This window comes from Dreissena polymorpha, chromosome 16 (genome assembly GCF_020536995.1).
Source record: "Dreissena polymorpha isolate Duluth1 chromosome 16, UMN_Dpol_1.0, whole genome shotgun sequence".
Classification (NCBI taxonomy): domain Eukaryota; kingdom Metazoa; phylum Mollusca; class Bivalvia; order Myida; family Dreissenidae; genus Dreissena; species Dreissena polymorpha.
The window spans coordinates 16322658-16347180 of NC_068370.1; the positions used below are offsets into that span (position 1 = coordinate 16322658).

Below are 24523 nucleotides of genomic sequence, written 5' to 3' on the forward strand. Positions count from 1 at the left end.
TCAAAATCAGACATGATAAATTCAGTCCCCCTTTTACAATGTTGAAGATATCAAATGTGACCAAGAGCACCGCCTAGCGGATGCACACTGCTCATCTATTTTTCTTTTAAAAGGTAAAGGGACCTATCTAAATACTTCATTTCTTTTTTTTACTTAAGGAATAAAGTTGACCTAAACACAAAACTAAACCAAATGTTCAATTTTCGACGGATAAAAGGGGCCATAATTCTGTCAAAATTCCAGTCAGAGTTACATAACTTTTCCTGCACAGTCCCCTTATGTTAGTATTGCATGTATGAAAGCAATAGCTTCTATACTTTAGGAATAAAGTGGACCTATAAACAAAACTTAATCAAATTTTCAATGTTCTATGTATAAAAAGGGCACATAATTCTGTCAAAATTCCAGCGAGAGTTATATTACTTTGCCTGCCCAGTCCCCTCATGATAGTAAGAAAGTGTGCCATGTTTGAATGCAATAGATTTGATACTTCATGAGAAAAGTGGACTTAAACACAAAACTTAACCTAAACACAAAACATAACCGTAAGCCGACGCTCAGGTTATGACAATAGCACATTTAAAAAAATTAAATAGATGAGCTAAAAAGGGGATAAGTTATAACGAAGAAACATTCTACAGAAATAGTTAAGTAGCTGCATTCCTACTCTGATCTGATTTCCAAACCCAGGACATAACATAATGGCTTTTCAACAACACTGGAATCCAGTTCCAAGCCACATACTGCATAAATTCAATGAGAAGATATCCAGAAGTCATTTGTAAACCCAGTTAATTGTTTTTATCCTCTTTTTAGGCGGTTCATGTGCACACATACACAATTCTTATTCTTTACCCACAATTTCAAACCTCAAATTCATAAATGTGGTCATGGATAAAAAGGAATTTTAGACAATTGCATCAATGGTTTAATGGTTGTATGAGTCATAGTATTTCATTTGCCTAGTTTTTATTACTTAGATGTATTAAAATACCTGTACATTACTATAATCAGTTATTATAAAGTTAGAGGAAAATTAGCATTTTTAAAACTATAAACCTTAAAAAATATTTTATCTGCTGTATAATGTAAAACTTTCCTTAAGATCACTTTTCACTGGATCTTACTTACATAACACACATCTGTGAATCTGCAATACATTACAGCTTATTAAATAAAATTCAGTTTTTTGCATTGTTTATGTATTTTCGAGTATTGTGTTTATCCGGTGTTAAATACTGTTATTAAAATCTAACAAGATAGTACGGTTTTGTTTTTCTCTGTTAATATTCCAGAAATATGCCACCATTTTAAGGGGCTTGTTCTCATGGTTTAGTTTTTATCATAATGTCTATTTTGTTTCACTACCACAACTGAAATATCAAAATACTTAAACACCAATTACAGGAAACTAAAAAGACAAAATAAATAGTTTTTGATCTCAGTCTGCGAACATTTCTGATGAAAAATATAGATTTGCTGGTATCAAACCTTTCAGTACAAGTAGAACATAATGAAATAATTGAAGTGAGGAATTTCATGTTACATGTAGAACAGATGACTATAAATGAAGGGGTCAAAGGTGACCGTTTGCTACAATCACCGGTGGTGGTAATGTTTGAACTCATCTTTGTAATTTCAGTAATGCTCATCTTAAACTAGAGTGTTGAGAAAGGACAGTAACCACTAATGCTCATTTGGTAATTGTCGGCTTAGGTACAACATTTTAGTACCCAGAGTACTCTTAAGTATACTACAACGTACCCAGGGTATCGACAATATACTTTAAAGTATGGACAGTTTCCTTTATCAGTATTTTCCTAAGCCCGGTAAATTGTAGTATACTTCAGAGTTTCCGGGGGTAGTTTCAAGTGAAGTACATGTAGCACCTGAACCGACAAAGACCAGAGCTTGATCATTTTGTAATAAGGAGGATATTTGATCATCTCAAATATGCCATTTTTTCACAGGCAGCCTTTACTGATTTATATTTAAATCGCCAGCCTGAGAGCACGTTTTGCTTTTTGTCAAATTGGTTCACATTTATTTTGTCATAAGTAAAAAGCCGGCGTGTACGGATGTCATCTTTAAGTTTAAAGGGTGGAAAAAAGTATGCATGGGTAATAAAGTAATAATTATAAAGACTACATGCTGAAATATTTTGATGTTAAACACTAATCAACTAGTCCGTATGAATAATGTTCAAGAGCCTTCTACAACTAAGTACTAATCATAGTGTTAGACCATACTTAAATTACTATCAGATTTGATCACATTCTAAACATGAATTTAAAAATGTAAAATTGTAAAAAAGTCTTTTACGTATACAACTAGCAAAATAAGGTCCCCTTATTTGTTCGATAAATACAACAGAACTGACTGTCTGCTCTCTGTAATGACACGTTTGTCGTCGAAGCAATGTCCAAGGTGATAGGGCGATTACCTAAACTATTCCGTTCACCGTCGAACTGTATACTTGTGACAAAAGCTCCGTACCCTTCTGACGAAAAGAAACATGGCGGACGAAGCAATATCAGGTAACCGAGTGACAAACTACTTTATTATAAGACACTGCAAAATAATTGCCACTCGCGAAGCAATCCATTGAATTTCTGAACCAATATGTCGTCTATTTAAAAGTTTACCAGGCGTGAAATATTTAGCATGACTTTGAAATAGTGTTTACAAAAAGTCGTGTCGCGCTCGACACCATTCGTACTTGTTAGAAAAATGTAATAATCAGATGATTGTCGATGTCTCAGACCTGATGCGACAGACTTAAATCATTGTATATATACAAAGAACATTCCTTACGAACCTGTTTGTTTCAATATCTGTTAAATGCCTAATTTTTTGGTGAAAACATACATCACTTACATAAATATCGATGCACGGCGCAACACTGATTACAAAACACCGTATTTATATTCCGTGTCACTGAAATTCGTGGGACCGCTAACTTCTGCACATGGTTTTAAATGAAGTGCTAGAACGAGCCATCGTGAGCTAAATTTATTTAAGATAATCTTCCATTTATCAAAGTTACATGTCCCAGAATTGACATTGAAACCGAAAAGGTTCACCGTGATCGATTGTCTTGCTTTCCAGTACGTGGAGGGCACATGTTTAAGTCTCATGTTTCAATTTATGTATTGTTGTGGTAAAATACAATCATTATTGATAATTATTATTTATTGATTTCAGATGCATAATCTGTATAAATATTAGAAGAAAGACGTCCAGCTACGATTATGAAAAGGTATAAGCAAATGTTGATGTAAAACTAACCGAAGGAAATAATAAATTTAGTTATGTATAGAGTGTACAAAGTGATGTTGCATTGGTTAAATTTAGTGAAATATGAATTTGGTATATGAGGCAAAAACCAAAGACATAGACCAAAGATGTTCTCGAATACTTATATCAGAAACAAAGGGGTTACAATTATAAAAAAAACGTTTTTGAGACTGTCTATAGATGCTTGTGAGTGCATGTCTCCATAGATAAGACATTACAGCGCTGTCCCTTTTAACGAGATTTAAAGGGTTCGAATCATATATAGTTATTTATGTCAAGTATTAAAAAAACGCAATTGAAAACCAAATATTGTGATATTGCTTTAAACCGTTTGTACACTTGTTTACCATCATGATTCAAATTATGAAGCCATTATTTGACATTGTTTTAATATAAATTTAAACGTCTCTTCCTTCTTAAAGCAAAAAGATCAGAATAAAGTGGTGCCAAAACATCATAAAGATGCAATGCTTTACGGACATTATTGAGCTGAGGTCATATTTCTATAACGTCAGTGTTGAGCGGTGCATACTTGCTAACACGTGTAAATGTAAAATTCACAGTTATATTTAAAAACGCATGCGAGAATGTGTTGTAAATTGATTCTTCTACCATAAAATACCGTTTAACAAAAACAATCTTGTATTTAAAGGGTTTAAAAACTGCAAAAAAACGATTTTCGCGACTTGAATATCACTTCTTTCACGACATGCTCAAACTGTTTTCACTATTTTGAAGTTAAAAGCGACTCAATTTTGATGCGGTAAACGGCAATTATATGTAAAATATATACTTCGTTCGATGGATGAAAAATCATTTTATTACCAACTTAATACCTGCTTTTCACGTTGTTTTCATTGATTTCTGGACTCGCAAAAAAGTTTGCGGCCCATGGACCGGAGACATCCTGGTGTGCGAGAGACTCGTGTGTTACCCGCCCTATGTGACTGAGAATAGCCGATTCGTTGGAGACAACATGTCGAACGGGACAGCGATTGAGTTTGTTTGCGACAGGGGGTACAAATTACGGGGACAAAGTACCCGCACTTGTCAAGCGAACGGTATTTGGTCAGGAATCGCACCCACGTGTGAACTCATCTTTTGCCCAAGATCGGAATCGGGAAATGTAGTTATCATCGGTAACGACTATTCGTTTGGAAGTGTACTTGAGTACAGATGCAACGAAGAGTATGGGTAGGTCGGTCCTGCTTTCAGGAATTGTACTGAATCAGGGCAGTGGTCTGGAACAGAACCAACGTGTGTTCGAGATGAATGTCCAAGAACGAAGGATTTGACTAACGGACGATTCCAGTCGTCGGGAAACGGACCTGGTTCTCGTGTGACCTTCCAGTGAAACGAAGGTTACACGCTGGTCGGGTTGGGACTCAAACTGTGCCTCAAGCAGACACTGCAGTGGTCAAACGCTGATCCAACATGTGAAAGGGTTTCATGTCCCGATCCGCCTGCCATCCCAAATGGAAAAGTTTCTGCCAAGATATACTTTTACCTTGACACAGTCGAGTATCAATGCAACGACGGCTTCCAGAAGTTTGGTCTTAATGTGCCCGTCTGCACCTCGAGTGGGTCATGGGGTAGGTCTGACATAGAGTGCTTGAAGATCTCCTGCGGAAAATTAGTCGTACCTGAAAACGTTGTAGCCACACTTCCCAGAAACGAGAGCGAAGGTCGCTTTAACGAAACGGCTTAATTGACCTGTGTAGAAGGATACGTTGGTCGTGAAGTGAATCAACAAAAGTGTCTTTCCAATGGAGCCTGGACACGGTCTGATTTCCGGTGAGAAGTGGTAGAGTGCCCTGTTTATGACTCACTCAAAAACGGCCGAGTGAAAGCAAGCGGAAACAAGTACGGAAACGTTGTAGAACTGCAGTGCGATGAAGGCTACTATCTAGCCGGAAAGTCGTCGTTGAAATGCGGGGCAAATGGAAACTGGGACGACGATTTCCAGACGTTTTGCGCCGAGAACCAGTGCGTGGAACCCTCGGGAATCAGCAACGGGTTTGTGTCGGCTTCCTCCTGGAAGGTTGGCGCCACTGCCACGTATACGTGTAGCGAGGGATTTAGGCTCCATGGCTCTAATCAACGTGTGTGTAGTAGGAACGGCAAGTGGAACGGATCGGATCCGTATTGTCGTATGGTAATCTGTGAGGTACCCCCGCCCGTGGAGCATGCTAAGACTTTTGATGCACTGACTCAGTATTTGTACCAGTTTGAAGTGAGATACGTATGCAAAACCGGGTACTTCATTTCTGACGGTGACGCGTTGTTGCGGTGCTCGGAATCTGGGCAATGGATAGGGAAGGTTCCGAAGTGTTCGCTGGTCAAGTGTAAAGAACCAGTTGCGCCGGCAAAGAGTAAGGTTTTGGTTGCTTCCTTAACATATGGAAGTGAGGCACAGTACCTATGCTTTCCTGGTTATAGACTGAAGGGTTCGACAACCGTGCGATGTGACGAAACCGGAAACTGGAAGGGAGTTGTCCCCGAGTGTGTACCGATCGCCAGCGGTAACCCACCTGTGGTTGCAAACTCCATAGTCGTAGATTCTGGAGATCACACATATAACAATCAAATATTGTACAACTGGCATGTGGGTTTTATCAGCTAGTTGGGGAGAGTAGCCACAAGTGTCTTGCAACAAGCGTTTGGTCGGGAACTCCGCCTGTATGTGAGCCAATCTCATGCGGGGTTCCACCGAAGATTACACACGCCATATACCAAGGTTCTTCTCATCGGTATTTTGACAAAGTGACGTATATGTGCCTCGATGCATATAAATTAAAAGACAATAACGTGCTCCAGTGCGCATACGACGGCGCCTGGCAGGGGAAAAGACCGGAATGCGTCGAAATCACATGTGGTCCGCCGCCTGTGTTTGACCACGCGTTTACGTCAATGTCGGTCGGTGCTGCTATCGGTAGCGAGGCCACATTTGTGTGCAACGAGAGGTATTATCTCGTCGGAAGTGCCCGCGCCATATGCTTGGCCAACAAGACGTGGCGCTACGAAAACGACGTCCCAACATGTAGACCAATAGACTGTAGGCCGCCGCCAAAAGTGCCCCATGCTAGTAGTACCTTTACGTCAACGTTGTACGAAGCGCTTGTGGCTTATGATTGTGATCTAGGATACCGCATGGCGTCAGGGAGTCAGCTTCGATGCAGTTCAGCCGGCACGTGGGTGGGTCCGTCTACAAAGTACGAACCTGTCACGTGCGGCAAGCCACCGAGTGGGGAACACATGACAGTGATTGGAAACAGGTTCATTTCTTTATATGATTTATTAGTTTTTCGTGAGTAAAAGTAAGGAGATATTTCTAGTTTTCAGAATAAAAATATCGGCTGAATATGTTCGTTCTTGTACAGGATAAAATATGTTTTCTGTTTTTCTACATCAACAAATGTGTCTTAAACATCTTTGAAAACACTAGCCGCCACAGCCAAACATATTACATGTGAAATAAAATCTAAATGTTAACCTCTTACAAAAGTCTTTAACAAGCGTAATCGATACCAATACAGCACGTTTTACTTGTTCAATTGAGCATAACATTTGTTTCAATGTTGTTATGATTTTCTGTCGAAGCTCTACTTACGGCAGCGCGGTGTCCTACCAGTGTGCCAGCGGTTATGAACTAACGCACGAGAAGAAATCCGTCTGCCTGGGGACTGGGTCGTGGTCAGTCTCCTCGCCGGCGTGTCTATGTAAATATTAAGTTTTTTTGATATAAAATGATATAAAATATTAACTTAATGTTCTCGCCATTAATTTTAAAAAAGCTGTTGTTTTCAGCGATTTTATTTATTATGCGTTTGCCAAACTGGTAAAAATCAACAATGTATTAACCCTACTACTTTGTGGTATATACATTTGATATATTTTGGAAGAATGTATGGAAACATCGGCGCGAGCATGAGTTTGCATTTGGTTAACTATAACTGGACATTCGTCCATAAAATGACGTCATGCATGATTTTACAATTTTTTTTTCTATAAGTATGCATGCTGGGAATGTTCTAATTGACTTCACATATATGCCAAGAGAAATAACTGCCACTTATGATGCTGTTGGAAAATTATTGCTTTTAAAATAAAAATAAAAAATTGCATAAAATACAACTTAATATAAGTTGTTGTTCAACTGCAGGCATGCGATGTCAACAGCTGCGCATCCCCGAGAACGGCATAACTGTTAACGGCCACTTCAACACGCACAACCGGTATGGCGACCGTATCGTCCTGGGCTGCGCGAACGGGTACAAAATGATTGGGGAGGCGAGTTTGCAATGCATGGAGAACGGGAGCTGGAACAACGGGCTGCCCACGTGCAAACCCATATACCGTAATTGCATGCATCCATTTCATAATTAAATGGGACATTTATTTAGTTGGGTACTGGAAATAATCCACAGGCTCGATATTTTTGGACAAGTAAATGGGGTAAATTTCTAAATATCATCTTAAACAAAATTTTCAGTGGGAGTCACAATATAATATCATTCTTTTTTTATCGGAGCCTGACATGTCTAGTCTGACCAGATTTATCTAGACGGAGCAAGTGGTATGCTAATTTCATTCTTATTTGCATGAGATCGCTGCATAAAGTTTCGCATTGCTCGTTTTTTGTTTGTTTTGTAGCTGTTTGTCGCAAGCCATGTGCCTGTGGAGGGCGCTGTGTGGCGCCCAACAAGTGTCTGTGCAACCATGGTTACAGTGGGGCCTTCTGTGAGAGCAAGAGGAGGGCTTAGTGACGATGCTATCTGCGTGCAGAGATGTGCGAAAATATGCATACGCGGATATTAAACCCGTGCAGATGCAGTCGAGCAATGAACAATTGAACATATATACACAACTTAAAATATTGCATGTTCAGTCTTAAAATGATTATAAATTGTATTTGTATGATTTTCGGAAATAAACAAATGTGTGTACCATGTTTACCTTCGCAGATCCAATTGTGTCTCATTCACAGGACCACGTAAAATATGGCAAAGCTTTGCCGATCGATTGAAGCTTATACTTTTGTCATTTGAATATGTTCATATTTTTATTTCACGTAATTGATTTGATATTACAAACAATAAAATTGTAAATGTACAAAATTTTTAACATATTCTCAAACATAATGAAAGAGCGTTACGAAACAAAAGAAACACATGCCAATTCTTGTAAAAGACCTCACGAACAAAAACACCTTCGACTAAGGTTTTTCTTACTAGTTGACATTGTTATAAAAATGTTCTTTAAATAAAGGTCAATTAAAAAGCACTGAATTCACTTAACGTAAGTAATTATACATGTTGGTGCTAACATCCCCTTCCCATCGGACTTGCGTCTAATACGACTCTACCGCAACACATCTCGATTGGCTATTGTCTGCTCAGGTACTACTCAAAAGTATCCAGGGTACTCTTAAGTATGCTACAAAGTACCCGCGGCACAGAAAATTAACTGAAATAGAACTCCGGAGTATACCCGGATGCCTTGACGCGTATTTTCTTTACCCGAGCAATACATATAAACCCCACAACATCAAGTTATTAGTGGGCGCAAACAGACAGATTCGTGAAAAGTATGTTACATATGTACGGAAAAGTCTATGGATTAAAAAAAGAATTTCGAATTGCACATACGTGTTTGTTGTATAACATGTTTAAATAAAGACTTAACGTTATTCATGGATACATAAAGATGGTTCGAAAATGAAAGGAAATAGTATCTCACATGTTCCTTACAAACTCTTTCAGATAGTTAACAATTCAGCTTAACACTGGATATCAATCAAATCCTGTATCTTTTTTGTGTTTATGTTAGTTTTTGACGATGCGAACAGCATCGTCCAAGGTTTGATAACCATCCTAAAAAATTTCACAATGGCGGCCTATGTAAAAGACCGAGCCAGTCCGATTGAGATAACTCGATTTTTCAGTTACTTCCCTTTTGCATAAGCCACTGCGTAGGAGCATTGATAACATTCTCCTAGCAGAGTTGTCGTTCGTGTTTCAACATTCAACAATGGCCGCCTTAATGAGAGTCTCGATTCAAAACTTTCTTACTGCAAACATTGGCTTGTTTCGCTATTTAGAAGCTGTCATTTAGGATAGATGAATTATTTATTCACTAAATCTCCGCTTATGACAACAATAGTTGGAACTCGAAGGATATAAACTTGATGTGAATGAAGGACTTTCTGGATCGTAACAGCTTGACACGGCAAAACTGGCATACTGATTACTGGTATTTTTAGTTATCAAAATAAGTCACATTGTGCTTTATAAATTGTATTCGAACATTTTCCGACTTATTGAATGACTATGATACCCGATATCAACATTTCATCGGGGATTTGCAGATCACCAAGCTGTCCTGTGTTTCAACATTGATTTCAAACTCTTTACTGGTTAGTACTCTTTCTTAGTGTTAGTACTTTTTATCATTTTAAAGTTAAATGAACTCTGTCACAGTAAAAGAGACATTAAGGCGATTGTGGCCAGTTTGGATCTAGATCAGCCAGCAGTCGCTTGAAAGCTGTTTGCTTAAAATCGTTTTTCTGACAATAACAAATAATTTAATTGGATACTGATTTGACTGCGCTTTTCCTGTTACCTGGCTCAAATAACAGAATTGTCACTAATCAAATTATTTATTTCGAACATTAATCAATTGTTTTTCTTGTCCCTCGGGATCAATGACTCCAGCACTTTCCTGTTGAGAATTGAATACTGCTTAAGGCGATGCTAGGGGGCGTGAGAGATGTTGCACCTTCCAGTATCGCTCGATTGTTCATTGTCGGCTCGGGTACTACGTACATGTACCCCGGATACTCTTAAGTATACTTACATGTATCCCGGGTACGGTAAATATACTAAAATGTACCCGGGAAATTAAACCCTAAATCAGTCGTTGTCGACTATTTTTTTGTAAAAATTATATATACACATTTATGTCAATTTTCTGTAGAATGGCCTCTATATTATCGGAACACATACTCAAAAAGCATGTTGATGCAGTGTTTTTTGAAGAGAAGTGTGTTTAAGATAATCGGTTGCGCGTTTTACGACATCGGATTTTGGGCGCGAATACAACTCGGGTACAGTCTAATATGGACCGTGTACAATAACGTTTATTTACCGTACCTGGGGTACATGTAAGTATACTTAGAGTACCCAGGGTACATGTAAGTATACTTAAGAGTACCCGAGGTACATGTAAGTAGTACCAGAGCCGACAATGACCAATCAAGCTCCATTATCCCTCATGAACCGACTCAAAAAAACCGAGTCGGCAATATTTGACTTAATTTTTGGTTTGGTTGCTCTCAAGGGATCGAAAATTTCAGAATCTTCCTAAAAGTCCTACGGGTTTGATCCCCAGAAGCGACATTGAAAACTAGCATACTTTGTTATCTAAAAGGTTGCTAAACCTGATATACAATGATAATGTGAATTTTCTCTCACATGATGTTCATCAGTCATATTATATAAAAACTTACAGCAGTAGTAAACAACTGGACAAAAATTAATGAACGCATCTTTCATTTGTCTTTGACACTTTGATTTTGACATGGCCTGGATTTAAATATGTGACTGGACTTTACCAGCACTCTTGTAACAGAGCTAAAGTTTAAATGTACCATTGAAGATCGCCTAAATCCAGATTTGCTATTACAGACGTGTGGAAAGTTTTAAGGGTGTGACACGTAAGCAAAAATTGGTCATTACCCAGAGGCCACAACTGATCTATGACTGTATTAAAACAAGAAAAATCAGTGCCTGATTTAGATTTCCTTAAATAGTTCAATAAAAACTAATTTCATAAGCCTGGTAACAGTTTAACGGTAATGCTACCAATGTGTCACACAAGGGCCTTGAATTTGAAATCTAGGACATGCATGGTCATTTCTTCATGAAATCAGGACACAAAATTGTATTTTAAGTCCTTAATTGACCTGGCTATAGTTCTCAGATTATTATAAGCTCAATCAGTATATTTATATCATTATTTATGCTTTGTGTATTGTAAACATATACACAATCATGCAGTTACATGATAGCAATAAATAATATCAAAGCTACCCATACTATAAAGGTCATTGACAAAGCCTATGGTCAAAATGTGAACACATTGAGTGTAATCGCCCTCTCGTGCCAGCAAAAACAACACGTTGACAGGTTGTCATTTTTGACAGTCCTACTTTCACTTTCATTTTGTGATATCAATTTATTAACAATTATGTGGCTGAGAAAAATATCGCCATTGCTTTTTATGCTCACGGTAAGGTGGCCTATATCAGTTGAACTGTCAGTCAGTCAGTCAGTGTGTCAGTCTGTCCGAAAACTTTAATGGCCATAACTTTTTTAATATTGAACATAGCACCTTGATATTTGGCATACACGTGCATCTCATGGAGCTGCACATTTTCAGTTATGAAAGGTGAAGGTGAAGGTCATCCTTCAAGGTCAAATGTCAAATATAAAGCGTCTGTCTGTCTGTCCGAAAACTTTAACATTGGCCATAACTTTTTCAATATTGGCGTGCATGCGTATCTCATAAAGCTGCACATATTGATTGGTGAAAGGTCAATGTCATCCTTCAAGGTCAAGGTCAAAGGTCAAATTTTGCAATATTGAAGATAGCAACTCCATATTCGGCATGCATGTGTATGTCATGGAGCTGCACATTTTGAGTGGTGAAAGGTCAAGGTCATCCTTCAAGGTCAAATGTAAAATATATGGGTTCAAAGCTACGCACCAGGGGGCATTGTGTTTCACAAACACAGATCTTGTTTAATATATTTTCTGCACATTTCTTCAAAAAACTTACATCAATACACGATTTTCTTCGTTAATTCAATCATTCCTGACAGACTTGTGTACATATTTCGCTTACATTTTGACGCGCGTAGGTAGGACCGCATTACCGCTTTCGAAATGTGAATTCATACTATTGCCTTCGAGGAACTTATCTGATGTTTGACGGAAAGGGCCGAAAATGTGCGAGTGTGGGTCAAGTTCCCCACAGGTACTAATTTCCCGTTCCCCCAATTTTTTTTCCGTACCTAATATTTTTCGTACCCAATTTTTTTTTCGTACCCAATTTTTTTTCATCCCCAATTTTTTGTTCGTACCCAATTTTTTACGGTCCCAATTTTTTTGTTCCCAAATATTTTTTAGTACCCAAATTTGTTTTCATGCCCAAATTTTTTTCGCAAAATTTTTGTACCAAATTTTTGTTCGTACCAACATACACAATTGTGGTGATTGTGGTGATGTAGATAAACTTTACTTGATGCTTTTATATCCATCCTCTCAAAAGCATCGTCACACCAGTACTGTCAGTACTTTGATTCGTTTATGGAAGCTTTACATCACTTACTAATTTCTATTGTGCAAAACTAAAAGTGTGGGTTTTCAGAAATCCTAAACAATAGATTCTGGATTTACCAAAGCTTGCAAGTGATACAATTATGAGCCACGATGATCTTCTTTTTTAGTTAACATTAATGTACCAAATATACTAATATCATTAACGTGAGTATGCTGGCGACTAATCTCAGAAAGACGATAATTTAGAGATGAATAAACTCATATGATTACCGATATACTCTATTTTGGTTGCATGTGTTACTGGAATGCATGAATACAGAAAGATGTAAATTACAACTTAAAGTTTGTTTGAGCTCGATTCTTAACAATGCAGCTTCAAACTTAGTTAGATTTTAGACTGTAATTTAGGAACGACTACAAAATGGCTCGTTTTGGAAGTTGTGACAATATTTTAGATCGACGGCTATACGTGGCGATTTTATTTATACCCAGGATCTCACCTGTATTAATGAAACATTTCAATTGAAAACAAGTTTGTTGTATTTTCTCATACTTACCAGTATATATTGAGAATGCTCTTAATGAAATCTGATTTTTACACATCATGTTGTTTTGTATAACAATTGTGTGCCATCGAAAGCTTTAACCAGCCTCTTATTCCTGAAGCTGAAGAAAAATACAACACCAGCACACAAATGCGTGGTATCAGATTTAGTAGACTCGAAGTTGTAAAAAGCATTGTGTTTCACAAAGAAACGAATTACACTTACTTGTTGTGCTAAATTACATGTTTTATTTTGTATTAAAAGCGTGGACATTTTTAGTACAAGTAATGTCCAATTATTTATCGATTTATCGCCATACAAGGCAATCAAATAAGCTTTTAGGCATAAATAATGTAGCACCTTCTGTCATATTATGGTTGTAAAAACGTTGGAAACAATCTTTTAACAGAACTGTTGAAGACCTCTACGGTGGCATAGAGGTGACATTCACTCCTCTTTTTTAAATTGCACGCCTCTTTTTTCTATCTCTATACTAACTCGTGGCCACGAGATAGAAAATGAGGAGTGTAAAACTAAATAAAAGAGGAGTGCAATTAAAAAATGAGCGTTGCAGTAAATAAAGGAAGGGTGCATTAAACAAAAGAGCTTTAGTTATCTCGAGATCCCGACTTAGCTAACTCGTGACAGCTTACTCGTGACCACGAGTTAGTCAGCCAATCAAATTGTTCCATATGGTCGTCGATTGTGATATTTATACAAAGGGAAGTAATCATCACAGTAAAAGCCCGCTTTGGCCAGATATATATATACTAGTATGCGTACAATATATTCGCACATGTGACACAAAATTTGATTGGCTTACACTCCTATTTTCTATCTCGTGGCCTCGACTTAGTAACTCGAGGCCACGACATAGCTAGTTTGTGGCCAACAGATAGAAAATGAGGAGTGCAATTTAAACAAGAAATATCTTTAACAAGATATACGGCGTTGATTGTGGTCGGTGTTGATGAACGATAAAAAGTTTTATCTATGAGATCAAAAATGCTTTTTTCTGCGCAGTTCTTAGCTGCATTACACGCAAATCAATTACGGGTGTGGCGCCAGATATCGTGGCTTATTTCGCTCCATTAGATATTATTTATCATATATATATATATTTACAGAATAGAAAAACACAAGAAGAATGAATATAAATGAAAGCATATAGATCAGCCGGCAACACACGAATCAGTCGTACATATTTGACATATTTGTACGCGCGTTCTTCGAACAGACCTGTTTTTGTGGTGTGTCGGACATTGTTATATGATTCCATTATTAAAATAGCATTTTGAATCATCGCGCTCATTCTTAATAAATTGGTCCATATGGTTGAATATTTCAAATTAAATTGATCAAAACTGGTACTTATCATGCAATTGTTGAAAACACACGAGGAATCTATGATTGACATACCATTATAATATCGCCGAATATCGATCTTCATTTAATATATTTCTTTTAAGTTTACCCGATAGCGTTTATATAACGATTTCTGTAACTGACCGCGAACTGACTTTGATACCTTGCGGGTTGGAATGCAATGCATTAAAGTGAGGCAACGATTCCACTGCTGGAACGACGGCTTGTTTAAAGCTTAATACATTTACCTGTTTAACGGTAAATGTCGACAACAATTTTAAATATTTTCGTCAAAGCATATATCAGTTATTAAACAACAATACTTATTTTATATGAAATTTATGAGTGCACATAATGCAATATCGTAGTAATTACCAAATATGAGAAAACAGCCTTTAAGTACAAACGCTCTGTCGCTGACAATCTTCTAAATATAAAGGGGCACGCACAAACTGTATTGATGGCGAGAGTTGAGTGTGAAACTGCTCTATCTCTCAAGCCTTATTATTAGGGATACACTTGTTTCATGCTGAATACGCAGTAAAATATCGTTTCTTAACGAACTGCAGTATCCCTTTTCATACCATATACTGCCCCAAAATAGAAAGTCGATTGAATAACATATTAATTTAAATGTGAAAACTGTTTGCACGTTTTCTACTGCGAAATGTTTCATGCCTACCACGGAGAAATTTGATATTCAAATTGATTGGACACTTACAAAGGTCAGGTGCAGGTGAAAAGCTTGCGTACACAGCTTTGCCGAAAAAATAGACCACCATAGACCTCACATTCTCAACATGAATTAATTAGTAGTGTGTAACCACTTTTTCAAGATGGCTGCGCCCATGAAAAGATGTTTTAGAATGATTGGTAATAAATACTTGTTAAAATTACTATAAGAGTTAACAGTTGTATGTTTCGCTTATTCAATTGATTATGTTGTTTATGTTATTGAATGGAATCCTTCTTTAAAAAGTGCCGATTATAATGCCTCATATTAGGGAATGATTTCGGATACTTGATATTTCGGATGTTGCTTGAATCATCGTTTTCTAACACGTTGTCATTTTTTAAATCGATGTTTTACTTTACAATATTATGATCAATTACTAATTTAAACAAAAACAACAAAAGCAAGTAAACTGATATGTAATCATGTTTGTAACTTTATATTGTAGATATTGGTGCCAACTTGACAGGTGAGGTGTTCAGTTCTTCAGCTTTATTGGGTTTACATCAGCACTTAAATTCTTGATACAAAGCAGTTTGTTATTGAATATACTGATAGAAAATTGAGTCAAACCACATACTAACATGTGTGATAAGTGAAAAGACATGACTGATATACATTTATTTATGGCCATCTCAAATAATAAGCCATAACTGGTCAATATTTTGATATTTCATATTCGGCACATCCCCAGTGCCCCTAGCTAGCGCTCAATGGTCAATTATTAGCTCTTATACATGAGCAACTCTATGTTAAAACATTTTTTTAGAAGGGTCTGTATGTAAACCCATTAGATTTTAATGTTTAAACCCGGGATAAAATTTAATACATCTAAAATACACCCAAATATAAACAGAAATGCTTTCATGTTGTCACTGTTTTCTTATATAAAATAATAATTATACTACATGTATTTTGAAATCAATTTATTTGGATTTGAATGTTTCTGTTTCTTTGAAAACTATAGTGGTGTGGTGGTCATGTGGTAACACACTGGTCTACCATTCCAGAGGTCCCTGGTTCAATTTCTGGCCAGGGCACTGGAAATTTCAGAAATGCTTCAAGTGTTTCCCACCCAACCCAACATGTAATGAATGCATGTTTCATTGGTTGAAATTTTTTAAATCTTTCGAAAGTATTTGCTTCTTGATGTTTACAGATCCTGTTTTTCGTGGATTATACAGAGGGAAACAACACCACGAGGGTTCGCTAGGAAACAATGAGACTACAAATATATATAAAAAAACATCAAATAATGTCTATGTGCCAATCATTATCAAAATATTTTCTCTTATAATAAGTTTGCGAAATTAAAATGTTGACATTAAAAATATGTTTTAATATTTTCTTAATGAAACAAACTTGAGAAAGTTAATTTATTTGTAAAACTGGAGAAGTTAGTAGTCTAGTCAGAATGTTGACTTTAAGTTATAAAAAAGTATTTGTAATGGAATTTTTTAACTTGAAGCAGTGAATGGAAAACACATGTCATTCAATTAATGTAACTGTTTGGTTGTTAATTGCAGATGATTTTCTGGACATGTTAAAAAGGGCTAAGGATGTTGGAGTTGAGAAAGTAAGGTTTCCTATACAAAACAAACATTTCCATGATTTTAATGACAATTGTTGAATCTTGATAGTGTTTATATGGGAAGTTGAATGTTGTATAGATGGACAACTGCATATTCATTTTTTTTGCTCACCTGATTACCAATTCTGATAGTGAGATTTTGAAATCACCATTTGTTTGTCAAGAGTCATTGTTGTTAACATTTAGATTGTTAATGCTATAGTTGAATACTAGCACTTGAATCACGTTCATTGGCCAATGCTCATAAAATTCACACAAAATGGTTTATTGATTCAGTGAAATATCTAATCTAGCATGTGGACATTAAAGAGGCCATTTTTTAATCAACATCAAAGTTGCTCAAATATTTTTTATATCTCATGGTAGGCTGTTGTTGTTGGCTATTTTAAAGAACATGGTTGTTTTTATAAACAATTTGGTTCACATAACATCGCCTTAATCTTTGTCAAATTTTGCTTCAACTATGCAGAAATGTTTATTTTATGTTGCCTTAAACTAAAGTGAGAACCTAAGTGCAAACATGGTTTGGCAAAAAGTTAATCATGTTTAATTAAACAAAACGTTGATGTAAAACAAGCTGTTAAAATAAACTATGTATACTAAAATTAAATTTTTTTAAAAAGTAAAATTTTACATTTTCTGTACAGAAAGTGAATATTTGGATCTCTTATTGCAAAATAAGAAAGACAAGTGGCCTTTTGGTCCTTCATAGGTGCTATTCTCTACATAAATATATGATAAGTGTGCAATCAATGTCGATTTTATTTTTCAAATGTACTTTATGTTCAATTCTTCAGATCATGGTCACAGCTGGATGTCTAAAGGATGCCAAGGAGGCATGTGAGTTGGTGGGCAAACATGGTAAGTTTCAATTGTATTGTGGAGAATTGCTATGATAATGAAAGTGCATATTTTGACAGATTTATTTGATATACAGATATAGTATTTATAATCCTCTTCAAATGTATGCAGCAATGTTTAATAGTAGAGAAACGTGCATGATTAATCTACTTAAAAATCATAATTAACAGTTGTTGAACAAATTACCTATAAACTTACAAAAAATAATTCAATCAAATATAATAATGTTTATTTACAATCAGATTATCAATGCCATAGACCATTTTGAAAATTGCCATAGCAGGTCTTTAGGAAAACAGATAATACTATAATTACAGAGAATATGAACACCACCTCTGAGCTGTACGAATGTACCCATAAAAGCTCAGAGCATTCAAGAAGAACTATCATGTATGCATAAGTTATGTAAATAAACATGTCATAAGTTAACACATTTTTGAAGTGTTTTTGAAAAGAGATGCAATATATTTTCATCATTCTTGTAAACTTAATTATGGCTTAAACTTAATTTCTACGCTATTTCATATTGCAACATTAAAACGTTTATAAATTGTTACTTATCATATGAAGTTGGTGATAGGCCTTTTTTTATGTCCCCCACTATAGTGTTTTTGCCATGTCTGTTTGTTTGTTTGTTTGTGTGTTTGTTTGTTTGTTTGTTAGTTTGCCCTAACTTTAACATTTGCAATAACTTTTGCAATATTGAAGATAGCAACTTGATATTTGGCATGCATGTGTATCTCATGGAGCTGCACATTTTGAGTGGTGAAAGGTCATCTTTCAAGGTCAAAGGTCAAATATATAGCTTCAAAGCGGCGCAAAAGGGGACAAAGTGTTTCTGACAAACACATATCTTGTTTATCCTATTTTGAAAATTGCTCAAATCATTCCTATTTTTCAACTTTCTATACGGTGGATGGTTTCAAGAACTTTCTACAAATTACAGCACACAACATTTCAGACAACTGTAGCTATCTCGTTTGTCTTGTCTTGAGGGACTACAACTCTATGTGTGTTTTATTTGATAGCACTCAATAAAGTAATTTATTAAAGACAACTGAAAACTATAGCCATATACAACAGCAAGGAATATAACCAATAAAGTGAACCTTTAATAATAGTAACTTACTGTGCTATTGACAGATTATGACTGACTGCAGTTTTGTCCAAAGGAGACACAGCTGAAGTAAGTTCTGTAAATATTAATTTCGATCATTGAGAATGTAATTCATTATTGGGAAATACTAGAGTATCATGTGTTACACCAATTTAAGTTTAAATAAGCACTTATGCAAGTATGAACATGAAAAATTGGGTGTGTGTGCTATAAGACTCTTGATGCAAGTACATGTAGGCTCAACACATTAGCTGTTGTCAGATGACCCAAAGCTCATGATATACTCATAGCGGGTGAGATGGGAGGCAGGGATGAGGTGGTCTCACAATAGCTGTATTTGATTATTATCATGAAATAATCAAAACACATTAATGAGTAGGATTGAATTTAAAAACATTAAGGAAAATGAAAAGTCTGATTGAAATCACATTATATACAATATGATACACATATACATTATGACTAGTAAGGTCAAGTTATTAATGATTTGTCATTCTGATATATGCTGTAATTTAGGTTGAACTCATCTAATTTTATATGTAGTTACGGTATATAAGTTAGAATGGGTTGGATATTTTTTCTTCACATATTCACAATAAATTGATACTTGAGCGTGAACCTGATATTTTCTGAATCAGTCTATTACTGTTTCAGGTATTTTGAGCGCCAATTTGAGATGGTGGAGCAGCTACAGTTGCCGCTGTTCTTGCACTCTCGAAATGCTGCTGAAGACTTCTCAGCCATCATCAGGCGCCACAGGGACAAGATCAAGGACGGTGTGGTACGGAACAGGCGGAACTTTTAAATTTAATGAAAAACATGTCATCACATCTGTTAAAAAAATATTGAACAAATCCAGAAAGCGTGCACATTGTTTGTTTGTCACTTAAATAACAACAGATAATTTGATTGCTGTTTCTAATATTTAGCCCTATAGCATAAACAAAACTTGTTTGTTGTTTGTTTGTTGCTATACCACTATAATCGTTTATTCAGAATATTGTTTGTTATCAGAGTGTAAAACATATTACTTAGTGTCAACAATAAACATCTTTTAGGAAAACCCAAAAGAAATCACACTGTCTTACTTGTACATTACACTGCAGGTGAACATATTCACTTGTATCTCATTTTGCAGGTGCACTCATTTACTTGCATATTACATAGCAGGTGTAATTACTTAGACATGTAATAAGTTCTTTTTGACATTTTAGTTGCACCTGCTTGTGGAATTGAAAGTCAATTTGTTCACCTGTATATGACTTTTCAGGCGCACTTATTCACCTGTATGTGACATTGCAGATGCACGTATTCACTTGTATATGACATTTTGGATGCACAAATCCCCTGAATATGACATTTCAGGTGCATTCATTAACCTGTGTATGGCATTTAATGTGTACTCATTCACCTGTATATGACAAAGCAAGAGCACACATTCACAATATATCAATATATGACATTCCATGTCCACTAATTCTCCCATATATCATATGACGTTGCAGATGATTTCATTAACGTGTATATGATATTGAACCTGTTCACCTGTATATGACTGTCAGGTACACTAATTCACCTGTATATGACATTGCAGGTGCACCTATTCGCCTGTATTTAACATTTCAGGTTCATTAATTCACTTGTTTGTGATAACAGGTGCACTAATTAACCTGTAAGGTGCACACATTCACCTGTATGTGTAATTGCAGGTGTACTCATTCACCTGTAAAGACATTGCAGGTGCACTAATTCAATTGTATAGACACTGCAGGTGCACTCATTCACTTGTATATGACATTGTAGGTGCACTCATTCCGCTGTATAAACATTGCAGGTTTGGTGCACTCATTCACTTGTATATGACATTGTATGTGAACTCATTTACATGTAAATGACATTGAAGGTACATTCATTCAACTGTATAGAATTTGCAGGTGCGCTCATTCACTTGTATATGACATTGCAGGTGCACTCATTCACATGTTTATGACATTTCATATGCACTCATTCACGTGTATATGACATTGCAGGTACATTCATTCATATGTATATGACATTGCAAGTGCACTCATTAAAGTCTATATGACATTACAGGTGCACTCATGCACATGTATATGACAATTCAGGTGCACACAATGACCTGTATATGAAATTGCAGGTACACTAATTCACTTCTATATGACATTGCATGTGCAATCATGCAAAAGTGTATGTCATTGAAAGTGCACACATTAACCTGCATAAGGCATTTCAGGTGCACTAATTGATATATATATATATATATATATATATTATGTCAATAAGTGCACCTGAAATGCCTTATGCATGTTAATGTGTGCACTTTCAATTGCATACACAGGTGAATAAGTGCTCATGCAAAGTCAATGCAAGTGTATCCATTTACATGTAAATGACATTGTACTTATTCACTTGATTTGATATTGCAGTTACTTTCATACACCTGTATATGACATTGCAGGCACTTTTATTCACCTGTATATGATATTTCATTATCACTCATTCATCTGCATATGACATTTCAGTTGCACTCATTCACCTGCATATTACATTTCAGGTTCACCCGTTCGCATGCCCATGACATTGAAGGTGCACTCATACCTGTATGTGACATTGCAGTTGCTTTCATCCACCTGTATATGACATTGCAAGTGCACTCATTCACAATATATGACATGGCAGGTGCACTGTTTCAGCTGTATTTGACATTTCATGTGCTTTTATTTACCTGTATATGACATTGCAGGTTCATTCATTCACTGGCACCAAGGAGGAAGCTGCTGATATTCTGGATCAGGGACTTTTCATCGGGATCAATGGATGGTGTGTGTTGACTCAACTACAATAAGGATGTACCTCTTATTCCGTAAGAAATGTTTTTATGAGTACTTTATACTCAATAAATGTACGTTTTTCTAGTACTGCAATAATTGAGCATGTCAAATAAAGGAGATTTTTTTAAATATTTAAAATCATATATTGTACTAGTGTTATACACCTTTAGAAAAAAAGCTTTCGACTATTATAGACACGTGTTAGCATTCAAATTAAATTCCTGCAAAATGTTTAAATACTTTATGTTTAATAAATGTATAAGTCTCATAACGTACGCTAAACTTTGAGCAAGCCTTTTTAACTTTAAACAGTAGCCTTTATTTTCCCACACCAACTTACGGTAATGTAGATTTATTTGACAATTTATTTTTAGCGAAACACTGTTGCCTTATGTTTTGTTTCAGTTCCCTGAAGACCCAGGACAACATTGATTCCATATGTTCCATACCAACAGACCGAATCATGATTGAGACTTGTAATCTCATCATGTTTATAGAGTTTGTAGAATATTGTGTAGTCACTTACAAACAAGTGTGTAATGGATTTTGAGTGCAAAAAGTTGCCAAATATATGTGTTGAATGTTATAGCGATGTGTCCCTACATGTTCTGATTAAATAACAGTCATGGTAATTTGATTGTGTTTTTTGTTGTTGATGATGCTTATGATGATGTTGAGGAGGAGGAGGAGGAGGACAACGGTGAGGATGATGATGATGATGATGATGATGATGATGATGATGATGATGATGATGATGATTATGATGATGATTATTAAGGTGATTAAAGTAATGCTTATGGTGATGAGCAAGAGTATGAGGAAGGCAATTATCCTTATCAGAGTATTATATTTCTTGATCGTCATTACAGATATGATTTAATACAATGCACAATGCCCATGTCAATTCGCAGATGCGCCCTGGTGTGAGATCCGTAACACCCACGCCAGTGGCAAGTTAGTACAAACCCAGTTCCCAAGCAGGAAGAGCGATAAATGGCAGAAAGGGTGCTGTGTGAAGAGCAGGAATGAGCCAGCAAATATCATGTGAGCTCATGTAGAAGTTGATGGGGTATTCATGATTCACCATTAACATTTGTTTGTCCGTTCATCCTTCCGTCCGTTTATGTACAGAGGTTTGTCCGCCCTTCAGTCTGTTGACACAGACCTATACAAAGAAGCACTCCTTCAGTTGTAAAAAAAAACAAAATTCAAATGCTCACGTTTTATTCGTATGATGTGAACTTATGCCAAATCAATTTTTATTATCGGACGTTAATAAATGTTTGATATATGCCCCATTTATTAAGTTAGAATTTATATAAAATGATCAAGTTGGAGCCTATTACAACAAGTAGTGTTGTTGCATGTTCCACACTGCTGGGACCAGCTCTTGTCTGCCTTACATTATTACTCAGTATATTATTAGTTACACCGTTAGTTAGTGACCGTGTATGGGATATACACCCTCAGTAATTTCATTGAATTACTGAAGGTGTATATCCCATACACCGTCAGTAACTAATGGTGTAACGATTATATCTCAACCGACTCTGGTAGTATGGTAATTACTTTGACTGTATGGAAAATACTCCATGGGCACGTGACCGCTCTAAGCCAATTGGATTGGGTCATTTTTGTAGGAGAAGAGATATAAAGATATCTCTTCTGAGGTTTTAGCATTTTGAAAGTTTACACATGTGTTGGTTTTCCAAACTAAAATATGTTTAACATAGTTCTGTTGAAGACCAGGAAACCGGACTAAGAAACTGAGTTATTATATTCTGTTATTCTCTTCGTTTATGTAATGTTAATTTGTGGTCTATGAAATTCAGGCATAACTAAAGCTGAAAATACATATGCATACAGTAACTATAATATTGCCTGTAAATATAATGAATGCAAACATTGTTCCATTGGTTATGCTATTGAGAAAACACGTTAATATCATCATTAAGTTACAACTTATATGTATTTAATATTTCAGACAAGTGCTGGAGGTTATAGCAGCTGCTAGGAAAGAAAACATTACGGAGATGGCGAACACGATATTTGAAAACACGAGAAAAATGTTCTTTCCTGACAGCTCTCATTGAATGTTTGTTATTTTATGTACCTGTAGTAAAAAGAAAACTAATTGTTAAAAACAGTTTATTTATTGTTTATTTGTAGGATACAGATTTCAGGTGTTAAAGTATGTCGACAATTTTAAGTAGATTTTCTATGAAAACAACATAAAAAGGCATATATCCATAGATATATGGGATACAGAACACAGACCCACAATAAAACCTGGATGTAGTAATGTAAAACTTTATGATGACTTAATTGACTTTCCTGACCTCTAATCATACTCTTGTTAACTCTGTAAAAACTCTTCCAGGTATTTCAGACCATGATATTGTATCTTTTATTTCAGATCTAAAAGTTAAAATAGCAAAACAGCAACCCAGGGTTGTACCGCTGTATAGAAAGGCAGACTGGGATTCTTTTAAAACCCACGTTCAAGGAGTGAGTGACAGGTTTCTTGAAAAAAGTGAAAGCACCTCGGTAGAAGAACTTTGGTCAATTTTTTCAGATGAGATATCAACTGGTGTTTAACAATTTATTCCCTTAAAAACTATAGGTACAAGAAGATCACTACCATGGATTACACAACCGATAAAACGACTAATGAGAAAAAGAGATAACCTTTATTTCAGACTTAAAAACAATGGAACACATAAGACCAGGAAAATGTTTCTCAATATTAAAAACCTTATCAAACGAAATACTTAAACTGCTTATAATAAATATATCGAGTCCATTTTAGGCATTAAAGACC

General features: G+C 35.9%; 2 protein-coding genes and 1 pseudogene across 2 annotated transcripts; all 3 read left to right on the forward strand.

Moving 5' to 3' along the window:
* The first annotated feature begins 2515 nt into the window (after positions 1-2515).
* LOC127861686 (sushi, von Willebrand factor type A, EGF and pentraxin domain-containing protein 1-like) lies at positions 2516-5920 on the forward strand. The gene is made up of 2 exons (XM_052400373.1): positions 2516-2537; positions 5100-5920. Exons 1-2 carry the CDS (start codon positions 2516-2518, stop codon positions 5918-5920), a joined length of 843 nt encoding a protein of 280 aa, XP_052256333.1.
* Positions 5921-6069: 149 nt separating this feature from the next.
* On the forward strand, positions 6070-8060 carry LOC127861687 (sushi, von Willebrand factor type A, EGF and pentraxin domain-containing protein 1-like). Its single transcript, XM_052400374.1, has 4 exons — positions 6070-6572; positions 6898-7016; positions 7460-7654; positions 7951-8060. The coding sequence occupies exons 1-4, from the start codon at positions 6070-6072 to the stop codon at positions 8058-8060; spliced, it is 927 nt and encodes a 308-aa protein (XP_052256334.1).
* Positions 8061-15384: 7324 nt separating this feature from the next.
* On the forward strand, positions 15385-23831 carry LOC127861688 (deoxyribonuclease TATDN1-like; annotated as a pseudogene).
* The last annotated feature ends 692 nt before the right edge of the window (positions 23832-24523 follow it).

Coding starts and splice junctions, on each gene's coding strand:
- LOC127861686 (XM_052400373.1), top strand. CDS start 2,516: ATGGCGGACGAAGCAATATCAG. Junction 2,538..5,099: donor GGCGGACGAAGCAATATCAG/GTAACCGAGTGA, acceptor TCCGGTGAGAAG/TGGTAGAGTGCCCTGTTTAT.
- LOC127861687 (XM_052400374.1), top strand. CDS start 6,070: ATGTGCCTCGATGCATATAAATTAAAAGACAATAACGTGCTCCAGTGC. Junction 6,573..6,897: donor ATGACAGTGATTGGAAACAG/GTTCATTTCTTT, acceptor TTTCTGTCGAAG/CTCTACTTACGGCAGCGCGG. Junction 7,655..7,950: donor CACGTGCAAACCCATATACC/GTAATTGCATGC, acceptor TTTGTTTTGTAG/CTGTTTGTCGCAAGCCATGT.